The 24,806-nt window shown below is 53.9% G+C and overlaps 2 protein-coding genes across 17 annotated transcripts in view; one reads left to right on the forward strand and one right to left on the reverse strand.

The window, feature by feature from the left end:
- Positions 1-658: 658 nt before the first annotated feature.
- Positions 659-18,020, reverse strand: LOC123639211 (HAUS augmin-like complex subunit 8). 5 transcript variants are annotated; one of them, XM_045552792.1, is made up of 12 exons: positions 17,813-18,013; positions 13,872-13,936; positions 10,807-10,862; positions 9,828-9,909; positions 8,488-8,580; positions 8,063-8,157; positions 7,355-7,420; positions 7,092-7,250; positions 4,961-5,102; positions 4,407-4,598; positions 2,708-2,849; positions 659-1,038 (listed from the first exon to the last, which is right to left on the reverse strand). In XM_045552792.1, exons 1-12 carry the CDS (start codon positions 17,839-17,841, stop codon positions 783-785), a joined length of 1,377 nt encoding a protein of 458 aa, XP_045408748.1. In that variant the 5' UTR covers positions 17,842-18,013; the 3' UTR covers positions 659-782. The 5 variants fall into 5 exon arrangements, with proteins under 5 accessions (XP_045408748.1, XP_045408740.1, XP_045408772.1 ...); XM_045552784.1 differs by having other exon boundaries at positions 8,488-8,583; XM_045552797.1 differs by having other exon boundaries at positions 950-2,571; positions 8,488-8,583; positions 17,813-18,020.
- MYO9B (myosin IXB) overlaps positions 17,719-24,806 on the forward strand; it is a 99,178-nt gene continuing 92,090 nt past the window's right edge. For 5 of the 12 annotated variants that reach the window (XM_045552752.1, XM_045552749.1, XM_045552750.1 and 2 more), the window contains exon 1: positions 17,726-18,204. The gene's annotated coding sequence lies outside the window, so the exon portion shown is untranslated. Of the gene's footprint in view, positions 18,205-24,806 lie in introns of all 12 variants that reach the window. The other 7 variants (XM_045552751.1, XM_045552753.1, XM_045552754.1 and 4 more) reach the window with 5 other exon arrangements.

The following is a 24,806-nucleotide window of genomic DNA, read 5'->3' on the forward strand; positions in this document are numbered from 1 at the left end:
CAGACTAAGGCGATGGGTTTGGGGTGGAAGTTTGGATGAAAATTGCAGAAGTTGTGTCTCCTCTCCCCTGATCTACTATCGTAAAACCAGAACCTGCTGCTAAAGTCCTTGCAGAGGCTACAGGGGGGAATGTGAGGGTTGGTGGTATTCAGGTGAAAGTTTAGTCCAAAACTGTACCCCTGAACCACTTGAGGTGAAGAGGTGCATCTCTTTTACCCGAATGTAGGATGGGGGTGCATATTGTGTCTGACTGGGGCTTGTTTCCCCTACCTGGAGATGTCACACAGAGGCGCAGAAATCTGCCCTCAAGCACTATTAATCAGAAATGTGCGATGAGAACCAGGAAGACCCCCGAGGCCCACACAGAGTAGGGTAGAAGCTGGAGAGCTGAGTGGAAGAATTCTCCGGCCACAGCCCAAGCCTGTGAGCACCTCCCAGCAACTACTGGAACTTGGGACCAAAAAATGTCCACTTGTGTGCCAACTCCTGTCTTGCTATCAAACAGTCACTGAAACCACCCTTGTGACGGAAGGACGTGAAATCATCTTGACAGCGGGACACGTGCCATGTCTCGGAGGTCCCGAGGCCCAGGGTCGGCCCTTCACCAGAACTTGAGACCACACAGGCCTTCCAAGTGCCCTGCGTAGAAAACAAAGGCTTCAATTGCAAACGGGTTTATTTTAAGCACCAAACAAGGTCGTGTACAGAGTGCTCCAGTGTCCTGAGTTTCACCAACATGTCACTGCAAACCCGCTGGACGAGAGGCACAGCAGGCTCTCTTCTCATCTGCTGGAAGGACGGTCTTCGCTGGGGTTGGTGAACACGGCATGAGTGTGGCCTCCCGGGGCATGTGGCGCGTTGTCCTCAGGCAAGGATGTGCTCTCAACTGCTCCCCGGGACTCCTCGCAGGCGCTGTCTTCGCTGAAGTACCACCTGCTGGGGGTCGCCGGGCCCTGGGCCTCTTCCCAGACTCCCTGGTTTATCAAGGCGGCCTCTTTACTCGCCTCAGCGGAGAGTTCCTGCAGCTGGGCCAAGCTCCTGTGGAGGCCAGAGGAGGAGTTGAGGCCTCTCACTCACAGCTGAGCGCCAGGTCAAGCAGCCCCTTCATGGCGAGCGAGGGGCTGCGGTGTCGGGGGGGAGGGGTTCCACGTCCCCTGTGTGCCCGGTGGGAGAGCGGGGGGAGCAGGACTGGTCTGTGAAGACTCAGTCAGGGACACAGCCAAGGCGGAACCGGCAGGCGTGAAAGACTCACGGGGTCAGAAATACTCAGAGCATCAGCACGGTGTTGGTGCCGTGGTCTGAACGCTTGTCCCCTCCAAACACATGCTGAGACGCAATCCCCATAGTGGCAGCACTGAGAGGTGGGGCCTTTAAGAGGTGACTGGGTCATGAGGGTTCTGCCATTCGTGAATTAAAGGATTAATGGGTTATCACGGGAGTGGGACTGGTGGCTTTATAAAAGGAGAGACCTGAGCTGGCACACTCAGCTCCCTCACCACGTGACGTCCTCTGTCACCACCGACTTACAGAGTCCCCACCAGCAAGAAAGCTCTCACCAGATGGGACCCTTTGACCTTGAACTTCTCAGTCTCCAGAACTGTAAGAAATAAATTCCTTGTCTTTATCAATTACCCAGTTTCAGTTATAGTGAGAAGCAACAGAAAACCAAGACAGCTGGGCACGTCTGTCTCAGGAGCAGGCGGGACAGCTGTGAACAGGATGAAGTCCCTGCCTCCATGCCACTTACATGGCAAATGAGCAGCGTGTGTGACACCTGCGTGTTTAACCCCTCAAACCCATGACCCTTGCCATCTGGAAGCCTTTGATGTGCCCTGATTTCACCCTGCAGCCACCCATGGAAGACGTGCCACAGCAGGTGGCAGCTGTTTCTCATGAGTCCTTTCCAAATATTTTAGGCATCTCAGGAGATAGACTGAGCATCGTAAGGAAGAGAAAACAAGATTCTTTTCTAGAAGAGGTGCAAAAGCTCATAGTTAGAAATCTCCTGGGGAAGGTGAAAAGAAGGGGTCCTGAGGGGTTTCGGGGGGCTGGGCACAGGCTGTGTCAGATCTAGGGCTGGTCCCACAAGGGCACGGGCTCCGTGATGGCCATCGAACAGTCCCTTAGAATCTGTGTCTTTTCTATGTGTGTTTATACCTCAATAAAGAGTTCAAAAACATCCTCCCAAACCCTAACCCTGGAAGACATGCAGAACATGAACAGGGCTGATCTGAGGGCGCCCGTACTGTGCTGGTTATTCTGGGGGCAAAGGGTGCGTGAGGGGCGAGGCACTTTCTCTTCGGGCTGCTTGAGAACTTCTCGGATCTTCCAGAGCCGGGTGTCAGTTCTCCCGCCATTCCCTTCCCCCTGCCTCACCCGACCTTCGCACTGTGACTCTGGGCCCACCCTGCAACGTCTCTGATCCCCAAGGCACCAGCACCCCTACTCCCTCAGAACTGACTCCAGAGCAGGGAGAAAGGGGACATAAGACGCGGCAGGTGCTCCTGGACTGAGACTTTCTCCACAACACGGACGACGACACCTGCTGGCTGTTCCCGTAGCACGCACGGTCTAGGGAAAGAGCAGCTGGCTCAGGGAGCTGAACCCCAGGGGGAATTTGGAGCCACTCTAAACAGTGCAGCCCTCAACGCCCCACGTCCTGCCTGGACACAGTGCCACCTTTTTCTTAAAATATTTTCTGAGATACCTTTGGAGCTCAAGGTCCTTTTTCACGGCTACATCCTTGAGTTCGCCCAGCAAGTCCAGCACCTGCACGTTTGTTTCTGAATTGCCAATGCCAAGTTCTCTCAGGAGCTTCTGAGTGGTCTTCAATTCAGACTGCAGGGCGTCTAGGGTGGGGGAAAGTGGTCGTCAATGATGGATTGCAAGGTGCCCAAAGCAACAGACGCACGAGTTGAATAGCCAACTAGATTTTTCTCACTTCACTGCAATGCTCTGCTAGAGCACACAGGCAAGAAGAGTAACCAAAGCAAAACACTTGAGCATTGGTACCTTCTCTTTGTCCCTTGGCCAGAGAGCACGGTGGCCTGAGATAGTGGGACAGGCATGTCCACTAGGTGCTCATTCAAACAGACCTAGAATGCCACTCTGGCGTCCTCAACAGAAACCAATGCCAGATGCAGGAAAGGCTCTGCTGTGCCAGCCTCACTCGGGGTCTCCCAGCCAGGCCAGGAGCAACTTTAAAACCCCATCCTTTGCATTCCCTGATCCTAGCACCCCTGCATCCCCTGAGCCGAGGGACACCTGCAACCCACATATGTACGCCACGTGCATTAAGACAACACACCTCTCTCCCCTCAGATACACGTCATATCTAGGCCAGCTGAACATTACGATCACATTCCGGGAACCTAAGAGCCTCACAAACAGCATCTCCGTCCTGTTGTGGACTGAACTGTGTCCTCCAATGTTCCGGTCCTACTCTCAACTACCTGTGAGTGTGACCTTAGCTGGAGACGGGGTCTCTGCGGATGTGACTGAGTTAAGGTGAGGTCATTAGGGTGGGCTCTAATCCAATAACCGGTGTCCTTACAAGACGAGGGGAATTTAGATAAAGACACGGAGGGAGAAAGCCATGTGACGACAGGGCAGAGACTGGAGTGATGCAGCCACAAGCCAAGGAACCACCAAGGTCAGCGGCAACACCAGAAGCCAGGAGAGAGGCCTGGACTAGCTTCTCCCCTAGAGCCTGGAAGGAACTAGTCCTGCACCACCTTGACTTCAGACTCTGGCCTCCCGGACTGTGAGGGAATACATTTCTGTTCTTTTAAGTTACCCAGTCTGTGGCCATCTGTTACGGCAGCCGCAGAAAATGCGTCAAGTCCCTAGTCCAGCTCCTGGCAACGACCTAACGAACGTAGTAGGGACGGAGCCCAAGAGTTACTGCTGCGGAAGTGACTGCAGTCGCCTTAAAATCAGAAACCCAGACGCTGACAAGCATCCAATGAGGGCTGAGTTGTATACACCCGTGTGATGAGTTATGTGCTCATTACACCCTTCTGATGACGACTTCCAACAAAGAAACGTGCACGAAATAAGCGGGAAAGCAGGATACGCATGGCTCGATGTCAAGTCTGTTTACGCAGACATTATGCTGCACTAACGATGGAAAGAAAACACTCCAATGGACAAACAGCGCTTATCCTGGAACCCCGTGACATTACCCACAATTGTCACTTTTTCTTTACAACTTGGCTCACTTTCCAAAGTTCGATGTCATGCCTATACCAGGTCACACTGGAGAAAGCTCGATTTATTGAAAACCACTTCTGTCCGAGGCTGCCAATCGAGCAGCACCCTTTGGGACCCTGGACTGTGTTTTCACTCTGCCTCAGATGCGTTCCCGGTGGAGCTCGCAGGGAAGGCCACCTCTGGGTCTTAGGTACCAGCGCTCTCCTGCAACAGCCTCAGGCAAAACGTAGTGAGATGACTCATGAGAGCTCTTCTCAGGAACACCCAGACTCCAGGGCAGCTGAAATCTCTCTCTGGCAGGACTGCTGTTCCGAAGAGGGTTTTAGGATGGGGCATGGCAGTTTTCACACTTGCCAAGGTCTTCCAGTGGGGACGAGGTGGGAAACCTGTGCACAGAAAGGACCTCACTGCTCTGCAGAGGGCAAGACAGGGTGGGCTGGTGGCCCTGTAGCCCCCTCCAGCCACCGACTGGCACGTGTAGGGCCCAGGGGACTGCAGGCTGCCCCCGCAAGAATGCCTTTCAGCAGGACAGGAGATCACGGTGAATCCCACAGGCCTGGGTTCAAATCCCAAAAGTCGCTTACTCAGGGCAAGACCCTGGAGGAACCACAGCCCGGCCAGTCCCCACCATCCTCTGCCACTGGACGGGAAAGAGGACACTTGTCAAAATAAGGCCCATGGGAAGCACTGACACATGCTCCTCACCGCCGCAGCCTGCACGGCGCAGCCGGGACGTCCCATTTCCTACCTAAGAACTGCTGCCCGTCTCCCTCCAGGTGGATCGACCTCACAGGCAGCTCGTGCCGGGTGGTGTCCAGGGCCGTGGCGAACGTCTTGTACTGTTCCTTGAAGCGTTCGGCCACTGCCTCAAAGGGACTGAGCATCTCGATCTGCAAGCAGGACGGAAGGGGGCTGTGGGAGGGGACCCTGCAGTCACCAGCCCGGAAGTTTAAGGGCTCAAGCAAGGTTAAGATACGGCACTGCTCTTTCACGAGCCCCAAGGGGATCAGAGCTCGGGAGGCTTCTGAGGATGCGGGGGGGCAGGTGTGTGCTCCCCGCTCCCGGCAACGGCCCAGCAGACAGTAGGGCGGCCCAGGCTCCTCACCACGGACACGTGTCCCCTTCCAGTGTGTTCCGGGCCTGGGCCCTCCTGCCTCGGAGCACTCCACTTACGTGCCTGCCTTCCCAAGGCCAGCCTGGCACGGCCCACCCCCATCCCATACGTGCTGCCTGGGTCTTCATGGGCGTTTGTGACAATATACAGTTGACCCTTCAACCAACTGGGGGTTGGGGCTGCCACCTCCCTCCCCCGACCCATAGCAGTAGAAAATCCACATACAACTGTTTTTGTTTTGGAGACAGGGTCTCACTCTGTCACCTGGGCTACAGTACAATAACGCAATCATAGCGCACCGCAACTTTAAACTCCTGAGCTCAAGCGTTGCTCCTGCCTCAGACTCCCAAGTAGCTGGGACTACAGGTGCGCCACCACCATGCCCGGCTAATCTTTCTATTTTTTGTAGAAATAGACCAGCTCCTGCTCAGGCTGGTCTCGAAATCCTGGCCTCAAGCGATCCTCCTGCCTCGGCCTCCCAAAGTGCTAGGATTATAGGTATGAGCCACTGTGCCTGGCTGTGTGTAACTTTTAACTCCCCCTAAATTGAACTACTAATGGCCTACAGTTGACCAGAAGCCTTGCCAATAACAAACAGTTGATTAGCACATTAATAGACCACTATCTACCTATATTTCATACATTCATGATATACCTTCCTCTTAATTTTTTCAATATTTCTAGGCCATAAGGTTTATCTATGAGGTTTTTCAAGTTGTTGCAAATCCCCAACAAATTTTCCAACATATTTATTGAAGACAGTCTGCTGATAAGTGGACGCACGTAGTCCAAACCCACGTTCAAGGGTCAACCGTACTTGCTCACTTGAGTGTCTTTTCTTTTCCTTCCTCTGTGAGTTCCATAAGGTCAGGGGCCATGGTCTCAGCCCAGGGCCTGGCTGCAGGGCTGCTCACATGAACATGCTGGGCATTACGGGTTGAACTGTGTCCCCCAAATTCATATCTGATGTCCCGACTCCCAGCACCTCAGGATGTGCCCTTATTCTGACACAGGGTCTTTATAGGGTCATCAAGTTAAAGTGAGGTCACTAGGTGGGCCCTAATCCAGCATGACTGGTGTCCTGAGGGGCAATTTGGACACAGACACGCACAGGGAGGACACGCGAAGAGACACAGGGAGAAGATGACACAGACGACCGTCCACAAGCCAAGGAGAGGGGCCTGGGACAGATTACCCCACGCCGCCACCACCAAAGCCTTGACCTTGGACCTTCAGCCTCCGGAACGGCAAGATAATGAACTGCTGTGGTGCTTGTTACAGCAGCCGCAGGAAACCCACACGTTGGACAAGGGGGCCCGTCCCCCTGGCCAGGCCTTTCTGGGTTCCCAGCGTTTGCTCCGTGTCCTTCCCCAACGTGGACACCTCTGTGCCAGTGCTGGCCACACGGTGCCAAGACTGACGTGTCTCCCACCAGCCCACTGACCCTCCAGGGCAGGCCCAGACCATGTCTTCCTGTCGCCGCACACGATGGTGATCAGGAGGCGCTCAAGGAACATTTGCACAAGTGAGCTGAAGGCACTGGTCCCCTCACTGGTTGGCACGTCACGTGAGAGCCTCATTCTCTGGGAAACTATCGTAGACCAACACCTGGACCAGAGTGTGGGCGACACCAAAAGCCCAGCAAAGAGTGAGAAGTGAGCGAGCAGCGACATCCTACCACGAACGCTCCCTGAAATAGTGGGAGACGGCCCCGCCAGAATGCTCAGCTCAGAGCCTCCGGTCACAAGTGTGGCTCACAACCGACCTGGGCGTCAAGGGCCTCCTCCAGCTCCCGCTTCTTCTGACAGAGGAGAAGGCTGCGCTTCAGCTCGTGGGTCTTTTTCTGTAGCTCCTCCTTCTCTTTGCACAGTTTTAATAAATGTTTTTCTGCCTCTTCTTCAAACTGGGCAAGACCCTTCTCCATCTGTTAAATGAGAAACGAAAGCTCAGGCTGGAGGGGACTCCCTCCCGGTGGTTAATCGAGGCCGCCTTGCACCACGTCACACGTGATCAGGGAACTGCTCTCACCTTTACCACCAGCAGCGTCAGCAGCAGCGTCTGGGACTCCATCATCTCCATCTCCTCGGACAAGCTCTTAAGAGGAAAAAGACGCTTTCAGTTCCCAGGGAACTGGTGTGAACCCAGCAGGGGCAGAACGTGACTCGTGTTTTCTGTGTTTAATTTGATAATTTGGGAATCCTCTATGGTACGCGGCCCCACTGCTTCTATTTTCTCACGTATTTAGTGTTTTCCAGCACTCTGTGAGAAGGAAGAGGCAGGTCTGGCCCTCCCACTGCACCGGGCAGGTGAAGGGGTGGTGGCAGCAGCCAGGCAAAGGCCAACTGACAGCACCTAGCGACTCGGTGCTGTGCCGGCACCAGACCTCACCCGTGGGTCCTGTCCTCACCCAGGTGGGACCACAGCCCAGCTGTCCTCCTGCCAGGGGACGGGGCCTGGCCTCACGTCTTCCCTAGCACAGCATCGGCACAGAGAAGGCCGCAATCTCACTTTTCCCACGGTCCCATGTTGGTTTCTACTGCTGTATGTGTACTTGGGGAAACATAAACTCTACGGATGATCCAAGAACGTTTGTGCTCTTAATTTTTATCCTAAGGGGCACGGCTGTCTTGTCTGCTCTAGGAGCCCTGGGGCCTCAGGTGACACCTGGTGGAGGGCAGGTGCAGAATCAGATTTATGCAAACTGTGAACGGCAACCCCTTCATCTCAGACACTTACTGGGCTCTTTTTCCGAGGGGCAGAAAATGACGTCGACTCCGTTTTCTCTGATCTTGTTTTTTCTAATTGTGGAGTCTTTCTGACTGTACTTTTCTCTAAGATAAAGAAGAGCATTTTAATGGTGAGAAAAGCATACAGATGGTCCCTGATTTATATTTTGACTTTGCAGTGGGTTTATTGGGATGTAACCCCATCGTAAGTTGAGCACCATCTGGACTTACGATGGTTCAATTTAAGATTGTCCCACTTTACAATGGCTTTATTGGGGCATTGAATACATGTTTGACTTATGGTGTTTTCACTCATGATGGATCTTTCGGGATGCAGACCCCATCGTAAGTGAAGGAGCGTCTGTACTTTGGGGGCCTGCTGAGATCTGTCGCAACCCCCAGCTAGTGACAGAAGGGGTGAAACGAACAACTTACCGTTAATGGCAGAGAGATCCAGGTCAGGTGGGGCCGAGCCGTGCCCTTCCAGCAACGTGGACTGCAGGTCACCCTTTGCGACCCCACTGCGATCTGCTGTCCAGACAAGAGTCCCAGAAAGTCAGCACAGTCAGTGGGGAAACACAGGAAACCTTTTTAAACCATACTACTTCTCTCTAAAACCCCAATTTCTTCCTAGGTAGCAGAAAGGACTGAAAAACCTTTGGAAACTCCCAGCCAGCAACTTGAATCCATTTTTAAAGTACAACTAGAAATGGGACGTTCTTTATAATCCCCCCCCAAAAAGATGCAAATAGGCCTTTCTTCTGGTTTAGAAGATGCTGAGAGTCAGAGACAGCGCCGCATGCTTGCTCTGCCCTCCGTGCTCTCGGCTGCTTTCTCCTGCAGCTTCTGGACTGTTCGTCTCCCCTGGGAGTGCCCTTCATCTTTGAGCCTGTATTCGAAACCATGAAATCTTGCTTTACGCTGCCTAAAATCGGCGCCAGCATGCAGCATGCCACAGCTACACAAGAGCTCCAGAGCACTGCAAACAGCAGCAGGTGGTATGTATGATGCGCTCTCTCATGCTCGGAACTGAACATGAACTGTGCAGCTGGGGAAATGAATGACCTGGAAGCACAAAGAGCCTTGTGCAAAGAGCGGCCCACGGGTGCTGCAGAGGCAGGCACGTGAGGACTCGGACAGAGAGTCAGGGTGAAGTGCCACGCTGAGGAGGGGCCTTCCTAGACTTCGTGACTGGGCATGCTGACTGGCCTTGAACACCAAATACACCAACGGTGATTGTCGGAGTGGGCAGATCATGAGGGAGGTCCCCCAGCCTGGTCCTCATTTTCCATTTTTTATAATGAATACATGTCATATCCACAATTAGGAAAACTAAAAAGATTTTCATATCACTTTGGTGGTAGCTTCTAGAAGGAGGGGTTAGGACAGACCAATGCAGCTGCTGGTGCAGGAGACAAGGAAGGCAACCCAAGGTGGTGAGAGGTGGGAGGATAAGGCCTCACACCCTCTCTGAGAGTGCTGCTCTGAGTGCCAGTGGGGAAACTGTCACGTAGACAAGGAACTGATGCCACAAAGGAGCGCCATGGTGGCAAAGTGGCCCTTCTCTGGGACCACACAGGGCAGAAGTGACCCCCCCACTTCCCAGCCATCCGCTAAGCTCCCCACATGCCCCCCAATCTGTCCTTACACTCAAACTCTTTGATAGCAGCTCTGACCCTTCCCAGAAAGGAAAGAGGGAGCTTTGACTCAGCATACGTGAAAACAAACTTTACCACCATGCTCCTCACTGACTGGGGGTCAGGGCTGCTTCGTACCTTTGCTTTTCTGGAGCTGGCTGGGTTTCTTTACACCTCCAGGTATCTTCCCACCTGTCTCTAAGGCATCTGTTGCAGGAGGCTGCGATGGGAACACATGACATTCAGAGGGCAAGACCCCTTCCCTTCAGGAGAAGGGTCCCTGACGCAGTCTACGTTGCTTTTTGTAAATACTCTTACTTTGAGGCAAGGGAGAGATTGAAAGAGTTTGGAAATTTTATCTCATATACACAGGCCAAACAAATTTTTTCAAAAAGTAGACACACACATGTGCAGAGCATAGGAAACCACCAAAATGTCTGCTGGTGATTACCTCTGACATGGTAGATTACAGATGACTGATTTTTCTGGATACTTTTCAGTATCCGCTCATTTTCTAGAAAGAACATATTACCTTGGTCACCAGGAAAGACAAAGTTTTTATACAGGTATTAATTGTCAAAACTTATTAAAAGAACCAGGCAACACATGGAGTACTGCCCTTATAATAACCAAAAACAAAAGGAAAATCTTATACAGGGCAAGAATATTGCAAGGTACAGACACCACTCCTATTTAACATCACAGTGGAGGTCCTAGAATAAAACACAAAAGGTAAACAGGTTGGAAAGGAAAAAGTAAAACTTCTCTCCTGCAGACAGGATAAATGCCAGCCATGCACCAAGGACCATGCGCTGGGCATTGGATAAGACAGCTGCAAAGTCCAGAAAGTGCACTATTGGGTTGAAAGGCAAGAACAAGTTCACGTTTCAACAGAGATCATAGCTTTGTGAGAAGGATGCTTAAAGCAGTGGGCTGCTCGCGACAGAGATGCCAACTCGGCGTGAAGAGCTGACAATCTCAAAAGCACCTGGATGAAGGCCCGGGACCTGCTTCCTTCAGGACCCGGTTGTGACCGGCTCACCTGAGTGTTTCAAAATTCCAGTTACTCAGAACCATGTTCAGAACTGCTCCAAGCATAAGCTGAGCACTGTATTACCTTTCTGGTTGTTTTCTTCTCGTAGTCCATGTATCGGGACGCAACCACTTTTCCACCTGTGGGGGACACACTGTTGGTTTATAACAAAACTACTGTCGTGGCCTGAGAAGACCCAACACGCCCAGACCCCACACCCACCCAGGACCCCCTGCCCCAGAGAGCCAGAGGCTGTGACTCTCCCTACTCAGTGACAGGAACAGGAGCCACTGCTCCCCTGCTCCTCTCTGATCCTGTCCCTTAGCAGCCCCAAGCATGAATGGGACACCCACTGTATGCAAGAACATTTACGGGACACCTGGTGTATAAGCCCCAAGCCAGGGGTGGAACCGCAGAGTAGCAGAAGAGCCAAGATCAAGGAATATGCCCCAAGGAACATGCCCAAAGGTCAAGGCAGCAAGTGCACTTGGGGTGGGGGAGGGAAAGGAAGAAAGAAAGAACTTTCCCCGAGAGCCTCCAGTTTGCTTCCTCCCAGCTCGGTCCCTGTGGGTGTGACCCCAGCAGCCCCTTCCCCTGCCTGCATGAGCCTAGGACCCACTCCTGGTACTACTTCTCCTCACCCACCTCCAGCTCATGACCCTCCCCTGAGACACACTCCACCCACAGGCCCTCTGCAGACACAGCCAAATCCCTGGTGACGGCCCCACCCCAGATCCCCTTCCAGGGCTGCTCCTGTGAGGCTGAATGTGGATGGAGCAAATGCCACCTCCCACCCCATCCTAGGGGGTGGGCGTCTCAACTGGGCTCAGCCAGTCCTCTGTTCTGTCCCCCACCCCTTGCCCAGACCCCTCCCCATACCTGTTCCGCCCACCTCCAGCTCCTGTGCCTCCCCCCTGCCCCTCCCCCAGTCTCAGCTGCTGGCCTGTTTCCTGCTTCATGGGAGGACAGAAGTGGGCCCAGGAGACCCTCCTACCATTGCATCCAGCCCCCTCCAGGCCTAAGAGCTGCATCCTGCCTGCCCCGTGGATGGACCTCCGTGCTCCTGGGTAGAGTGAACTCTCCATTCTGGGTGCTAGAGCCCAGCCCTCACCCCCAAAGGAAACACCCAGCAGCTCCCGCCTCCCACCCTGCAGCCCCTCAGGTCCTGCCTCCACCAATCCCAGTGTGCACCCCTCGCCCACCTCACCTCCCATTTCTCTGCCCCCCTTTGCAACAAGCGCCGTGTACTTGCCCACTCCTCTTCCTCTCGTCCCTCTTCCCTTGAATCCCCCAGTCCACCTTCAGACCCACCCCTACACTGAACTCCTTCAGGCCAGACCACCGGGACCTCCCCACTCCTGAGCCCACGGGCCACCCTCAGTCCTGGTCATATGAGCGGTCAGCACAGCCATCAGTAGCTCCCTCTTCCCTGAAAAGCCCCTCGCTGGGCCTCCAGGTTGCCCCTCTGGGGGCTGAGGCCCGCTGGGTCCACCAGCTCAGGAGGCCTGAGAGCCTCTAGGCACCCTCAGGGCTCTGCACCACCTCTGACCTTGTTTGTCCCCACCTTCCTCACTTGCTCCTTTCTGCCACCCTGACCCCTCACTGTGCCCCCTGCCCCCAGCACCTCCCTTCTTCAGGGCTCCACTCAGCTCAGATCCCAGCACACGCTGCCCGTTTCGTCCACAGCATCTGCCATGGTCTAACACACCACGTCTCCTATGTTTCTGCTGCACTGCCGCCTCCCCTCCCTAGGGCTCCCTGAGGGCCTGGGATTTTGTCTCCTTTGCTTGCTGCTATATTCCACCAGCTGGCACAGAATAGGTGCTCAGGAATATGTCAAAAGAATGATTCTACATTTTTATAGGTGACTATAGAGCCCAGAGGTTTCCCTTTGCTTGACATGGTCAATGCCACACAGCTCAAAAGCATTTGTGAGTGTGATTGTGACTTCAACCATAACTTCATGCCAGGGTTCAATTCTTCCCTTGGGGATTGGGACGGCAGCCACAACAGTAAGAGGAATGGAGCCACCCCCACGGTTAACAGGGACCCCAGAGTCAGCCAAAGAGCTGGTGGGCAATCTGAGCGTCGCCAGGGCTGGGATGAGCTGTGTCGGCAGAGCGAGTGTGCTCAGAGCACTGGGCGGGGGGTACCTGGAAGCTGGGGACAACCAGGAGGCCACTCTCAGGGTGCAGGTACCTAAGAGTCAAGGCCAGTACCAGGCAGGGTCTCAGGGACAGAACTGATCCCTATGGAGGGTCTGCCACCAGATGGCAACCAAGGACGTGGGGTAAAGGACACCCCCAGTTCCAAGCAGGGGAGACCATCCTGCTTTGGGTCTTTTTAAGACCATGAGCAAATGGTTTTGCTCAACGAGAAGGCTCTAAGGCTCTGGCTGTCTGGCACAGTGGGGAAGAAAAGCAGTTTCAATTTCTGGAAAACTAGGATACCCCTGTTTTGTTTTAAATAGTGCTGAATTTTGCACAGAAGCAATGACACAATCAAGGGTATAGCTTGTGTCTAAGAACTAGGCAGCACACAAATATCACAGATGTCCTACACAAGATTAAAAAGCGACGCTGGAACACCTAAGCCTTGACTCCTTTGCAACGAAAATCCTACCCTATGTTCTGTAAACTGGGCAATGCCACACGGCAGACATTGAAAAATACTTCATCGTGTCGTAGTCTTGGCTTTCAACAACCGAGACCCAAGAATCTACCATCCAAGCCAGGCCCTGCTGAGATTCAGTGAGGTTGGGGGGCTGTTAACAGTGACCCCGGACCCACTGGGGAGTTAAATTGGACATACGGGCATCCCCATATAACTAACGTGCTCTTGTTTTGAGACTGATTTTAGTAATAAATTCAACTCGTGGGTCCCTACACCCCCCCTTCCCAGGGATGTGTCCTGGACACAGCCCGTGAAACCCATGGCTGAAAGGGACCCCACTGTCCAAAATGATTGCCACCGTCTCATGACACATCCCTGGCCTTGGGCTAGGATGGCCAGACTCAATCTCCAGAGCTGTGACCACGAGGAAGTAATACCCCAGGCCCTCTTCTCTGGACGGGTTTTTCCTTCCCCCAAAAGCACGTAATGAAAGAAAACAATCACTTTTTATTAAAATGGATCCTGCTATCGCTCACCTGCTACTCTTCCTTCCTTCCTCCTGGCTCCGCTGGAAGTGCTGGGACCGGCCGAGGCAGGCTTCCTGCAAGAGGAGAGAGAGCGACCTTGTTCATCGTTGCCCAGGAAGCACAGGGGGGCCACTGAGGCACCTCCGCCAGCTGGAGCTCGGGCTTCCTCAGGACGACCCCATCCCAGTGCTGCCTGAGGACTATCTCAGCAAGGCTGGGACACCTCAACAGGAACAGTGACACAGGCAGCTGCCACCCCTGCCCACCTGGGCAAAGGGACGAGTAACAAGAGCTGTGTGGAAGAGACCGCAGTTGTGCTCAGTGTCCACGATCTCAAATCAGCCACAGGTTCATTCGTTCACCAGCCGTTTATGTGCCTACTGTACGCCACTGGGGATATAGTGGTGAACAAAAGAGTTCCTTCCCAGAAAGGGAAGATCAGCATGTTCCTCAGCAGGCAAGTGTGAGGAGTGGCCCAGACAGGTACAGGGCTGGGGGGATGGGTGTGACAAAGTGCAACAGGCTCAGGTACATGACAGAGGACATCCTGAGACAATGGTTCAACAAGGGCCTGGCACTGGGGTGAGAATGATGTGGACACAGGAATTGAGCAGCCCTATGGTTCAATTACAGAAGATGAACAGGGACAGGAAGTCAGGGAGGACAGATGGTTGGGCCAGGCTGTAAGAGTCCTGGATTCTAGCTTAAGGGCTCAGCCCTGTTCCTGCAGCCCAGGGCTGGGCAACTTTTCTCTGTAAAGGGCAAGACAGTAAATATTTGTAGCTTTGTAGGTCACCTGGGCACTGCTGAAACTAGAAACTAATCAACGTTGCTGTTCTAACATGAAAGCAGCCATGGATGGTAGAGAATGCAATGGATGAGCTATGTCCCAATAAAACTTTATTTATAGGCAGTGACATTTGAAATTCATACAATCTTCATGTGTCATGAAAATTCTTTTGATTTTTCACAACCACTTAAAAATGTACAAACCATTCTTAGCTTACCAGCCTAACAAAAAGGGGGCACTCTGTGTTAGAGTGAGGGCTCACGGCATGGGTTGAAGAAAGATCTTTCACAGAGAGTTTAGGATAGAAAGAAGTACAATGTTTATTTACTTCTCCAAGAAAGAGAGCAGGAAGGACTGGCCACGGACCCTAACGAAGGAGTGAAAGTGCGGGCAGTTGAGGAATGTTGTTTGGAGTTTTAGAGGGTAAAAATGGGTTTTTTCCCTCTGCTTCAGTAAACTGAGAACAGAAGTGGTGGCAAAGCTGTTGTAGGTGTTTTTCATTTTTTTTGCTCTATGAAACCAGCTTAACTGAGTCTTTGAAATCTGTTTTCTTGGCAGGATCTGAGGCAGAGAGTTGGAGTAGGGAGCTCGCATCCCTACTGTCCGCTTAGGGCCTTTCAAGGTGATGGAAAAACTGTTACCGAGTTAGGCCACAGGTGTTTTAGTTAAAACAAGGGGTAGTTGTGTTGTGAGTTTTTTCTTTAAAGGGGCAATTATGTGTTGTGAGTTATTTTTCTTGCTTTCAGTTTGATAGTTTTTCTGTTAGATAGGTTGCTAGTCAGGCCACTTTTACTCTAGCTTTCACCTGCAGCCTACAGAGGGCCAAGCCCTGCTGTGGGCACCGGAGAGATGGGGAGATGGATGACGTCAGAGCCGTGCTTCATGAAAACCACGGCAGCTGGTAGGAAGACAGGCTCCAGTGTTCTAGGAGGACAGGGACCAACTGCTGTTGCTCCTCACTGCACCCGACAGCCTGTGTATCAGTCTGGGCTGCAAAATACCAAAGACTGGGTGGCTTAAACAACATAGGTTTGTTTCTCAGAGTTCTGGAAGCCAGAGGCTGAGCTCAAGGGGCTGGCAAGGCAGGTTTCATTCTCAGGCCTGTTCCCTTGGCTTGTAGGTGGCCGCGATCTCCGTGTGTGCTCACGTGACCTCTTCTTTGCGGGCGCATGAACAGAGTGTGAGCCAGTGAGCTGTCTGGTGTCTCTCCCCAGGGGATACGGATCCTATTGGATCTGAAGACATTACTGATTGTCACGCAAAGGGGGAGCTATTGGCATAGTGGTGGAGGCCAGGGACGCTGCTCAACACCGTACAACACACAGGACGCCCCCACCACAGAGAATGATCCAGCCCCAGATGTCAACAGTGCTGAGGCTGAGAGCCCCTGCCGTGGTGAGTGGGTGACTGGAAGCCTGGGACCGAAGGCAGACAGAAGACTTAGAAGGTGCCACAAACTCCTATCAAGAAGTAAGGAAGCCTCAACGTTATTCATCTCTAAGAAGGAATGAGTGAAGTTCTGATACACTGTAATAAGGATGAGCCTCAGAAACATTGTGCTGGGTAAAACAAGCCAGACACAAAAGACTCTGTCATATAGGATCCAATTATATGAAATGTCCAGAACAGGTAAATGCATAGAGACAAAAGCAGCTTAGTGGCTGCCGGGAGCTTGGGGAGGAGGGTGAGGTGTGAGTGCTAATGGGGACGGGGTTTCCTTTTGAAGTGATAAAAATCTGAAACTAGAGCACAGGCAATGGTTTCGCACACTGTGAACATACTAAATGTCACTGAATTGTACCCTTTAAGAGGGTTAATTTCACACTACGTATATTTCACCTCAACTGAAACACAGAATGAGTGACACTTGATGTCACAGGAAAGCAGGGGCTGTGAGACAGGAATCGCTGACTAACCAGCTGTGGGGGTGCGGGAGGGTCCGGAATGACTCCTGGGTTTCAGCCTGAGTGGGAGGAGGAGGAAGCCAGGAACAGAGACCAGTGGCACAGGAGGAGCAGGGACAAGGCCGGGCACTGGAACTCCTGCTGCCACCACTAGGAGCGGCTCCAGTGGCCACTGCAGCCACCTCCTCTGGAGTGGGCTCCTGGAACCCCGAAGTGAGACCCGGGAAGTGATGGAGGCACCTCCAGCCCATCATGGGGAGAGACAACTTAACAAATGTTCGGCAGGTGCCAGCAGCTGTGCTCGTTCACGGGATCCTCTCAACCCTACGGATTCCTAACTGTTCACATGACTTCTCTCATTTTCCAGGCCAGCGTCTGAGGTTTACACAAGTCACCCCTGGTGAGTCTCAGAGGCAGGAAGAGGCAGAACTCGGATTCCCTCTGGAATCTGACCCAGGGCTCTGGAGTCAAACCGAATGGGCTCCAGGCCCAACCTGCTGGGACCTGCGGGGAGTCACTACACCTGTGTGAGCCTCAGGTACTTCACCTGTTACTGGGAGGCACTAAAGTCAACCTCACAGTTCGGGCAAGGGGCAGAGGAGTGATTCCTCCCGCTGGCCTATTTCACGTCAATTCACGCAAAGGACAATAAAGATTGGCCAAATTAACCAACTAGACAAACAAGCTCAGGATCACGCCTGGCACCCAGCAAAGTGCTCAACTTCTTTCTTGTTCGTGCTGTGTAACCCTGGGCAAATGACTTCGCCTCCCTGAGTCTCCATCCTCTCCTCCGTAAACGGGGAGCACAGAATAAAGCCGGACAGAGAACTAAAGGAGATACTTTAGTTGTCACTTGCTCACTGCAAACGACAATTCTAAGAGCGGCAGGCCAGCTAAGACTCAGGCAGGCGCTGTTCTAAGCGGGTTGAAGCCTCAGGACACCTACGAGGTTGTGTGGCGTCATCAGCCCCGTTTCGCAATGCGGGAAAGTGACGCACAGACAGGCAAGGCCACTCGCCCGCGGTCACCCAGCATGCAAAACTTGGTCCGGCGCCGCGCTCCTGAGCATGCGCAGAGCTCGCGCGCCGCCGGGGCCTCCCGGGGCCTGCGCTTCCGGAGCGGTTCTAGGAGGGGTCGGCTCCGGCCTCGCCCCGAGGGCCCCCACTCCGTAGCTGTGCTGCCCGGTCCGCCCCGGCCCTCGGCTCCGCCCCTCCCTCTGGCACCCACACATCCATCCCCGCGGCGCCTCTACTCACCCAGCGCCGCGCTCCGAGGAATCCGCCATTTTCCCGCCTTCCACTCAAAGGCGGCTTTTCACGGCCGGCCCCGCCCCCTCGCGGCGGGTCGGACCAATTGCAAGCTGTAGGAGGGGCGACCACGCGCGCGCTTTTCCCCTCCTCCCCTCGCACTTGGTCTCGCCCACGAGCGGTGGGAGCTGGTGGTGGGGCCGAATCTCTAGGAAGGGGCGTGGCGTTCATGGCGCTCCGCCCCGTGACGCGCTCGCCGTTACTCCCGGCCCCTCCTCTCCGGAACCCGGAAGCCAGAGCGCGCGGGGCGGAGCGGCCGGAGGCCCGGGGGGCAAGCTTGCTGACGGGCGTCCGGGCGGGGACCGGCCCGCGACCGGCGGCGCGCGGCGGCCGAGGCCCAGGTGAGTTCCAGGCGGCGGCGGGTTGGGGATTTGAGCTCCAAGGGCGCGTTTGGGGGCTGCAGAGAGGAGAGGGACGGAACCCTGAGGGTAACTGGGACGCGACGGCGGAGGTCCAAGGAGCGGGAAAGAGCCTGGGGGTCGTGGGGAGGTTGCTGGGGACGAAGTGGAAGCGAGACGAACGAGAAGAAAGTTGGGTGGGATGGGGGCTGGAGAGGGAGTTTGCGGGCGTGGGAGGGGTGAGTCTTGTGGCTTTGAGCAGCTTCTGCGAAGAGGACGTGGCTTAGGTGGTTACTGGGGGTCGCAGGAAACGGGGTTGGAGGAAGGCAAGGAGGCGGGGTTGAGAGGCCCAGGCTGGGGGAGGGGGCCAGGCCGATGGGGGAACAGCTGGGGAGCGGTGGGGGGAAGGGGTACAGGACTGGTCTGGGGGCGTCTAGCCGCACGATTGAAGCGCGGGAGGAAGGGCACCTGGCACCCAGTGGGTGCTCAATAAATGCAAGAGATTCTGAACCCACTGATGTGGCAGCTGACTACTGGGAAGGGAGGAAATAGGGCTGGAAGGGAAGAAAGGGTTAGAAGTCATGGCAAGAACTGAGGGAGGTCCAGGGAGGGCCTGGAGAGGAGGGGAGAGAAGGAAAGGGCCAGAATAGCCCCATGCAGATGTTGGGGTGCAGCTGTGGAGATTCCATCCCCCGCATCGCTCTTGATTCCTCTCCTTCCTGACTTCACACCCAACAGCTGGGTGACCCAGGCAAGTCCCAGCACCCTCTGTAGCAGTCTCCTGGTCTTGGAAACTGCATCACTCTCCTCTTAAAACTGGCTGGATTCTGGGGTCCCAGGGAGCATGGAAGGAGCCTCAGGGCTTGCAGTGGGGCCGGAACTGTGTTTCAGGAGTGCGGGAGCATGTGTGCACTCACCCAAGGGTGCGGGGCTGTCACCACCTCTGCGGAGTTGCATCCTTGGACTTAAGTGGGTAAAACGACATACAGGAAATCTGTCCCCACGCGGCTGTGAGCTCCATCCTGGAGATGCTGGGCAGCTACGTGCCCTCCTTTCTTGGGCTCCGTATAGTCCTGGGGTCTTTAAGGGAAGACCTCTCTGTGCCTCTTTGTCTGAGGTGGCAGCTGGTGGGGACACTGTGCTTTGCAGCCAGAGGGTCCCAGCTCTACCTTCCTGAGTTCATTTTTGGTCTTCAGGTCTCCAGAGTCTTGAGGTGTCCAGGAGCAGCTAGTGGGAGGTGGCCTGGCAACCGGAGAGTTATTTCACCGTCTGACGGGTCTGACTCCGGCTCTGGCAAGGGCCTCGGGTTGTTTTTATCCGCATTAATGTGTCTCCTTTCCCGACTGCAGGGATCTTTGTCTGGGACCTGCCAGAAGTGCTGGGGAGCCCAGGTTTGTGTCTGGTGTATTATAGCTGGTTCAGGAGGCGAATCTGGATAGTTTGGATATAAAGACAGTCACAGGGGTGTTCCACTTCCAAAATGCTGTGGCTTTTATGAAAGGTGGCTTTGGGCCTTGCTTGCCCGAGGGCACGATTACAGCCCACAGTCGTGCCTCCCGCAGACATGACTATGGCCTTGCCCTGGCCAAGACACTCTGATGGTCAGATCTGGAATCTTCTGATCCCAGGGCCCCGGTATTGCCTCCTCCCTGCTCTAGGTGTGTGGCTAGGCAGGGTCTCATGTGATGGAGGTCCTGGCCTTGGTCAAGCCTCTGCCTGTTTCTGCGCCTGCAAAATGAACGGCTTGGCCTCCATCAGCGTTTCTCGACCTTGAAACCCAACCCCTCTCAGTAACATTCTTGTCTCCAGTACACACGCCACCTGGACTTTATACAGCCCCTGACTCTCAGTTCTTTGCTACAGTGGTCCTACTTTTGTACGACTTCCCATGCAACAGTTTATATGCAAGAACCATGTTTGACCACTTCTTTATCTTCCAAATAGGAAATCATGGTGTGGAATGAGCTTTGGCACGTTGCACCTGTTCCCAAAGCTTTGGCTGCAACCTTCTGGTTGGAATCCCTAAGCAAGACCCTCCCTCGGGTCCTGCATGGTGACTCCCCATTTCTATTTGGCTGTAAGATTCATTTTTCTCTCCTCAGCAGGGGCTTGGTGTTTCCTGTTCCTCATCTCTCCAAAGTGGTGTGTCTTGGGTGGGCCCCGAGTTCAGTTCAGGGCTGATCGTGCCAGGCGCTTGGCTGGTTCCCAGGGACAGAGATGAGCCCTCATGCCCTGGAGGGGGGACATGCTAGTGCCCTCCCCATGGAAAGACTGGAGCTCAGATCAGGCGGCCACTGCAGCCACACAGGTGGCATGAGATATTGTGGGGGTAGGATTCGGGACAGCCGGCACAAGCTTTGGGATGAGGGAGATCCCAGCAAGTTTCCTCAGAAGTGGTGTCTGGCCCCGAGTCAAAGCTGGAAAGGTACCGAGTGTTAACCCAAGCCAGGAAGAGGGGGTTGCACAAGCAGAGCCCTTTACCGAACATCTCCTATGGTAGATGCTTTTCTACGTCCCAACTCTCTTATTCTGCCAGCCACCAGCAAAGAGGGTCCTTGTTCCTAGTTTCCTGATGCAGAAACAGGCCCAGGCAGGAGATGACTTCAGAGATGGCTCCGTGGGCTTTCTAGAACACAGTGGACCGTTAGTAGCCTTTCATTGGTGAGGCCCAGGTCTCCAGGGCAGACTTTGTCAAACGCACCACCCTGGACATTTCTGGCTGGATCATTCTTTGCCTTGGGCCCGTCCTGTGCACTGTAGGGTGTTGGACAGCATCCTTGGTCTTTGTTGATGAGATGCCAGTAGTATTTCCTCCCCCTGAGTTGTAAGGTCCCAACAATGTCTCTAGACATGGCCATGTGTCCCCTGGGGACACAATTGCCCCCAGCCCCCCAGGTGAGAACTGATGCTCCATACTAAGGTCAGATTCCCAACCGGAGCCCGCCACTGCCCCAGTGGGTCTTTGGTGTTTGTGGAGCTCCTGACAAGCTGCCAGCAAGGATGGGAGTGGGGGCAGGGACCAAGAAGCGAATTTTTCTGTCCAGTTAATTTTAATTTGGAGGGAGCCAGTCTTGATAAAAAGGAGGAATGGACACAGGGGGAGTTAGACAACATGCCCAAGGATGGACAGCGGGTGCCCTTGTCTCTCTCTTCTTTGTGTGAGCACTGACCTGGGTTTCTGGAGGAACCGTCCTCGTCTCAGAATGAACTGTTGCTCTTCTCCCGAGATTAGAGATCTCAGATTCTCTTCCCAAGAGCTACTTTTGGAGGTTGCTCCAGATACACATGGCTTTTGTCTGCAGAATTATCTCCTTTTGCCCTTTCACCTTGAGCCGCCCATCTGTTTCCAAGCACACACTGTTGAATTTTTGTTCTTGGTGCGCCCTTGCCTCACCATCCTCTCCTCTGTTCAGCCCCTCCCCATTTGACCATGACATTGCCACTTCACCTCAATGGGAGGAGACAGCATGCTCTGCGGCCGTGGAGCCAATGGTCCCTTCTGGGCACTGCCCCTGCACCCCACCCACAATCCCTTTGTGTGCCCAGAGTCCCCAGCCCAACTGTGCCAGGCAACCCCTGCTCTGCCGGCCATTCAGATGGCCCCAGGCAGCCTCTCCTCCGAGCAGGACAGGCCCTCCTCTTCTGCCCTCCTTGTCCCCAGAGTGGCAGAACAAAGGGCTCTGTCTCCACACCAGCCCACTGCCACCGCGGCTTGGAGCCCTGTTCATTCCTTTTCCGTTTTCATCCTGGATGGGAAGGAGCCTCAGAGATTAGCCATGTTTCAGAAATGCAGCTGATGAGTTTGGATTCTACTCATTTCCTAGGCCAGACTTTCTGAGTCCAAGCCCAGTGATAAATAAAGTAGTGATTCAAGGGTTCAGCCTGTGGGTTCGTCGGCTCGATTAATAAGTTGTCCCTGTCTGACTCATCCGTTTACAGCCCGGCTCTGCCCTGCTCTGCCCTGCTCACAGGGTTGTGTGTGCAAAGGGAGCCAGCTACAGGGATTTCGTTACTGTCGTTACTGGGTGTATGAATTTGCTAGGGCTCCCATAGCAAAGTACTGCAGGCGAGGTGGCCTCAACAACAGAAATTTGTTCTCACAGTTCTGGAGGGCAGACGTCTCAGATCGAGTTATTGGCAGATTTTATTCCTCCTGTGGGCTGTGAGAATCCATCCCAGGGCTCTCTTGTTGCTTTGTATGTGGCCATCTTCTTCCTGTGTCTTCTTGTCGTCCACCCCCGTGCCTGTATCTGTGTCCAAATTTCCTCTTACATGGGCACCAGTCATATGGACAGGGGCCCACCCTAATGACTTCATTTTAAGTTAATCATCCCTGCAAAGACCCCAGCTCCAAATATAGTAACATTCTGAAATACTGAGCTTTAGGACTTCAATGTATGAGTATTTGGGGTCAGGGGAGGACGCCGTCCAGCCCAGCCCGTAACACTGAGGAAGGGAAAAATTTCATTTTTAGATAGCAAAGTAATTTTGGGAAAAAGGTCATGCCAACAGAGGATAATTTCATCTTGTTTCGTCTCCTTTAAATGAACACTTTAAGGGGTGGACAGGTTGGTTGGTCACATCAATTTTGGAAGCTCCTTTTGGGGCATTTTCTAGATCTTGCATGCATTCAAGGGTGACTAACTAGAGACAAAGACCCAGCCCGGAGAAGGAATGGATCTTGGGCAGTGTACAAGGGGGTGTATTTAGAGCCAGACCTAGGAGGCTTTGTGAGCCCAGCGGGGCCTGGGTCTCTGTTCTCAGTATTCTCGTGGTCTCATGGAGGGGCATCCAAAAACAACTCCATTAATGGACCAAAGTGACCTTGGGACCATCTGCTGCCACAAGCGATTAGACGAAAGAAGTTTCTGGAAGATCTTCAAATCCTTCAGCAAAAAGGAAGTGTTGGCTGGGAGCCAGACTCAGAGCTGGCCCCTGGGGATACTGAAAACAGAAGACAGCCCTCGTCTCTGCCCAGACGTTCAGCCAGAAGTCACACTCACAGAAGTCAAATTAACAGCCCAGCGAGGACTACAAAGCACCCAGCAGTGGACGATATTATGACAGGAGCCTGGGCCCAGGCCAGAGGCTTGTTTATGCAGGCAGAGGGAGACCTGAGAGCCTCCCCGGCCAGCAGTGTTGGGGGTTGTCTGCCTGCAAGGTGAATGCTGCTGTGCTGCTGCTTCCTCATGAATGAGGTCACAGCAGCACATCGGTGGCAGGAGGCTCAGGGCTTTGCCATGGCTCTTCCTAGAGCTCACTGCTCAGAGCGTCTCCATAAGGCGCCACCTCCTCCATCCTGTTCTAGGGTGGTGAAACCAGGGGACTGAGGAGCGACATTGGAGATTTTGATTCTTGGAACTCTGTGCCTCACCTGGGGCTTTAATTTCCTGGCGGGCACGCCAGGGCCCCACTGCTTGGGAAGATCACCAAGGTCCTCAGCTGTCACATGGCAATGTTGTTTATCAGGGGCACAAGAGTGGGTGAGACAAAGGAAGAGCAAGAGCGAAGCCTGGGCTGTGGACACTGGCGGGGCTGGTCCATTTCCCTGCAAGGTCCCTTGGGAGTCTGTCTCCTAGTTCAGCAGGGAGAGGGGAAAATGCAGGTGAAGCAGGTAGGGGCTGGGGTATCCTGGACTGGAGAAAGTAGCCTGAACGGCGGCAGGTGTCTCAGACTGGGGCAGTTACTGCACAAGGCCGGCACTCGCTCTCACTCTGAATTTCACGCAGCCACATGCACGTGGAGTTGGAATCATGCTAACATCTCGTGCACCCAAGAGTCTCTGAGGAGGCCTCAAGTGTGCAAATGTTGCTTTTCTTATTTACTTTAAGCGTGGTTTCTCAGCCTCCGCATTGGTGACGTTTGGGGGCAGATCATTCTATGTGGTGGGGGCTATCCTATGCTTCTCAGGATGCTGAGCGGCATCCCCAGTTTCCAACCTCCAGATGCCATTAGTACCCCCTCCTCCCTGTCATGACAACCAAAAGTGTCTCCAGATGTTTCCATACCTCACCTGGAGGGCACAGTCAGCCCTGGGTGAAAAACTCTAGGTTAGGGGTTCTGTTGACACCCAACAGACCTTTACACCTGTAATCATCTGACCAGCTAATGTCCTAGGATGCCGCACACATTAAATATACAACCTGAGTCAGGAAGAAGAAAGCAGCTGGGTGGATCACCCAGTGGGAATTTATTTGAGTGTTGCCTGTGAGCCAAGGATCTAAATGCAATTCTTTCCAAATAGTTAAGGCAGGGTTTCCCACCCTCAGCACTGCTGACATTTGAAGCTGGATCACTCTCTGGGGGGGGGCCTTGTATACTGTAGGGTGTTAAGTAGCATCCCAGCCTCCACCCACCAGATGCCAGTGGCATCCCTTCCTCCCTGTTGTGACAACCAAAAATGTCTGCAGACACTGCCAAGTGTCCCCCAGGGGGCACGGTTGGCCGTGGGTGAGAGCCACTGGTGTAAAAGAATGCCAAGTTTTCCAGGGGCAGGAAGAGCCAGTTGAGACACTGCATGTCAAGCCCAAGCCTGGCCGTGGGGACTTCTTTCCTCTCTGCCTCTGCAGAGCCATGGCAGGTGATAGGCTTCAAGGGCAGCTGGG

The sequence above is a fragment of the Lemur catta genome, chromosome 1 (assembly GCF_020740605.2).
Source record: "Lemur catta isolate mLemCat1 chromosome 1, mLemCat1.pri, whole genome shotgun sequence".
NCBI lineage: Eukaryota > Metazoa > Chordata > Mammalia > Primates > Lemuridae > Lemur > Lemur catta.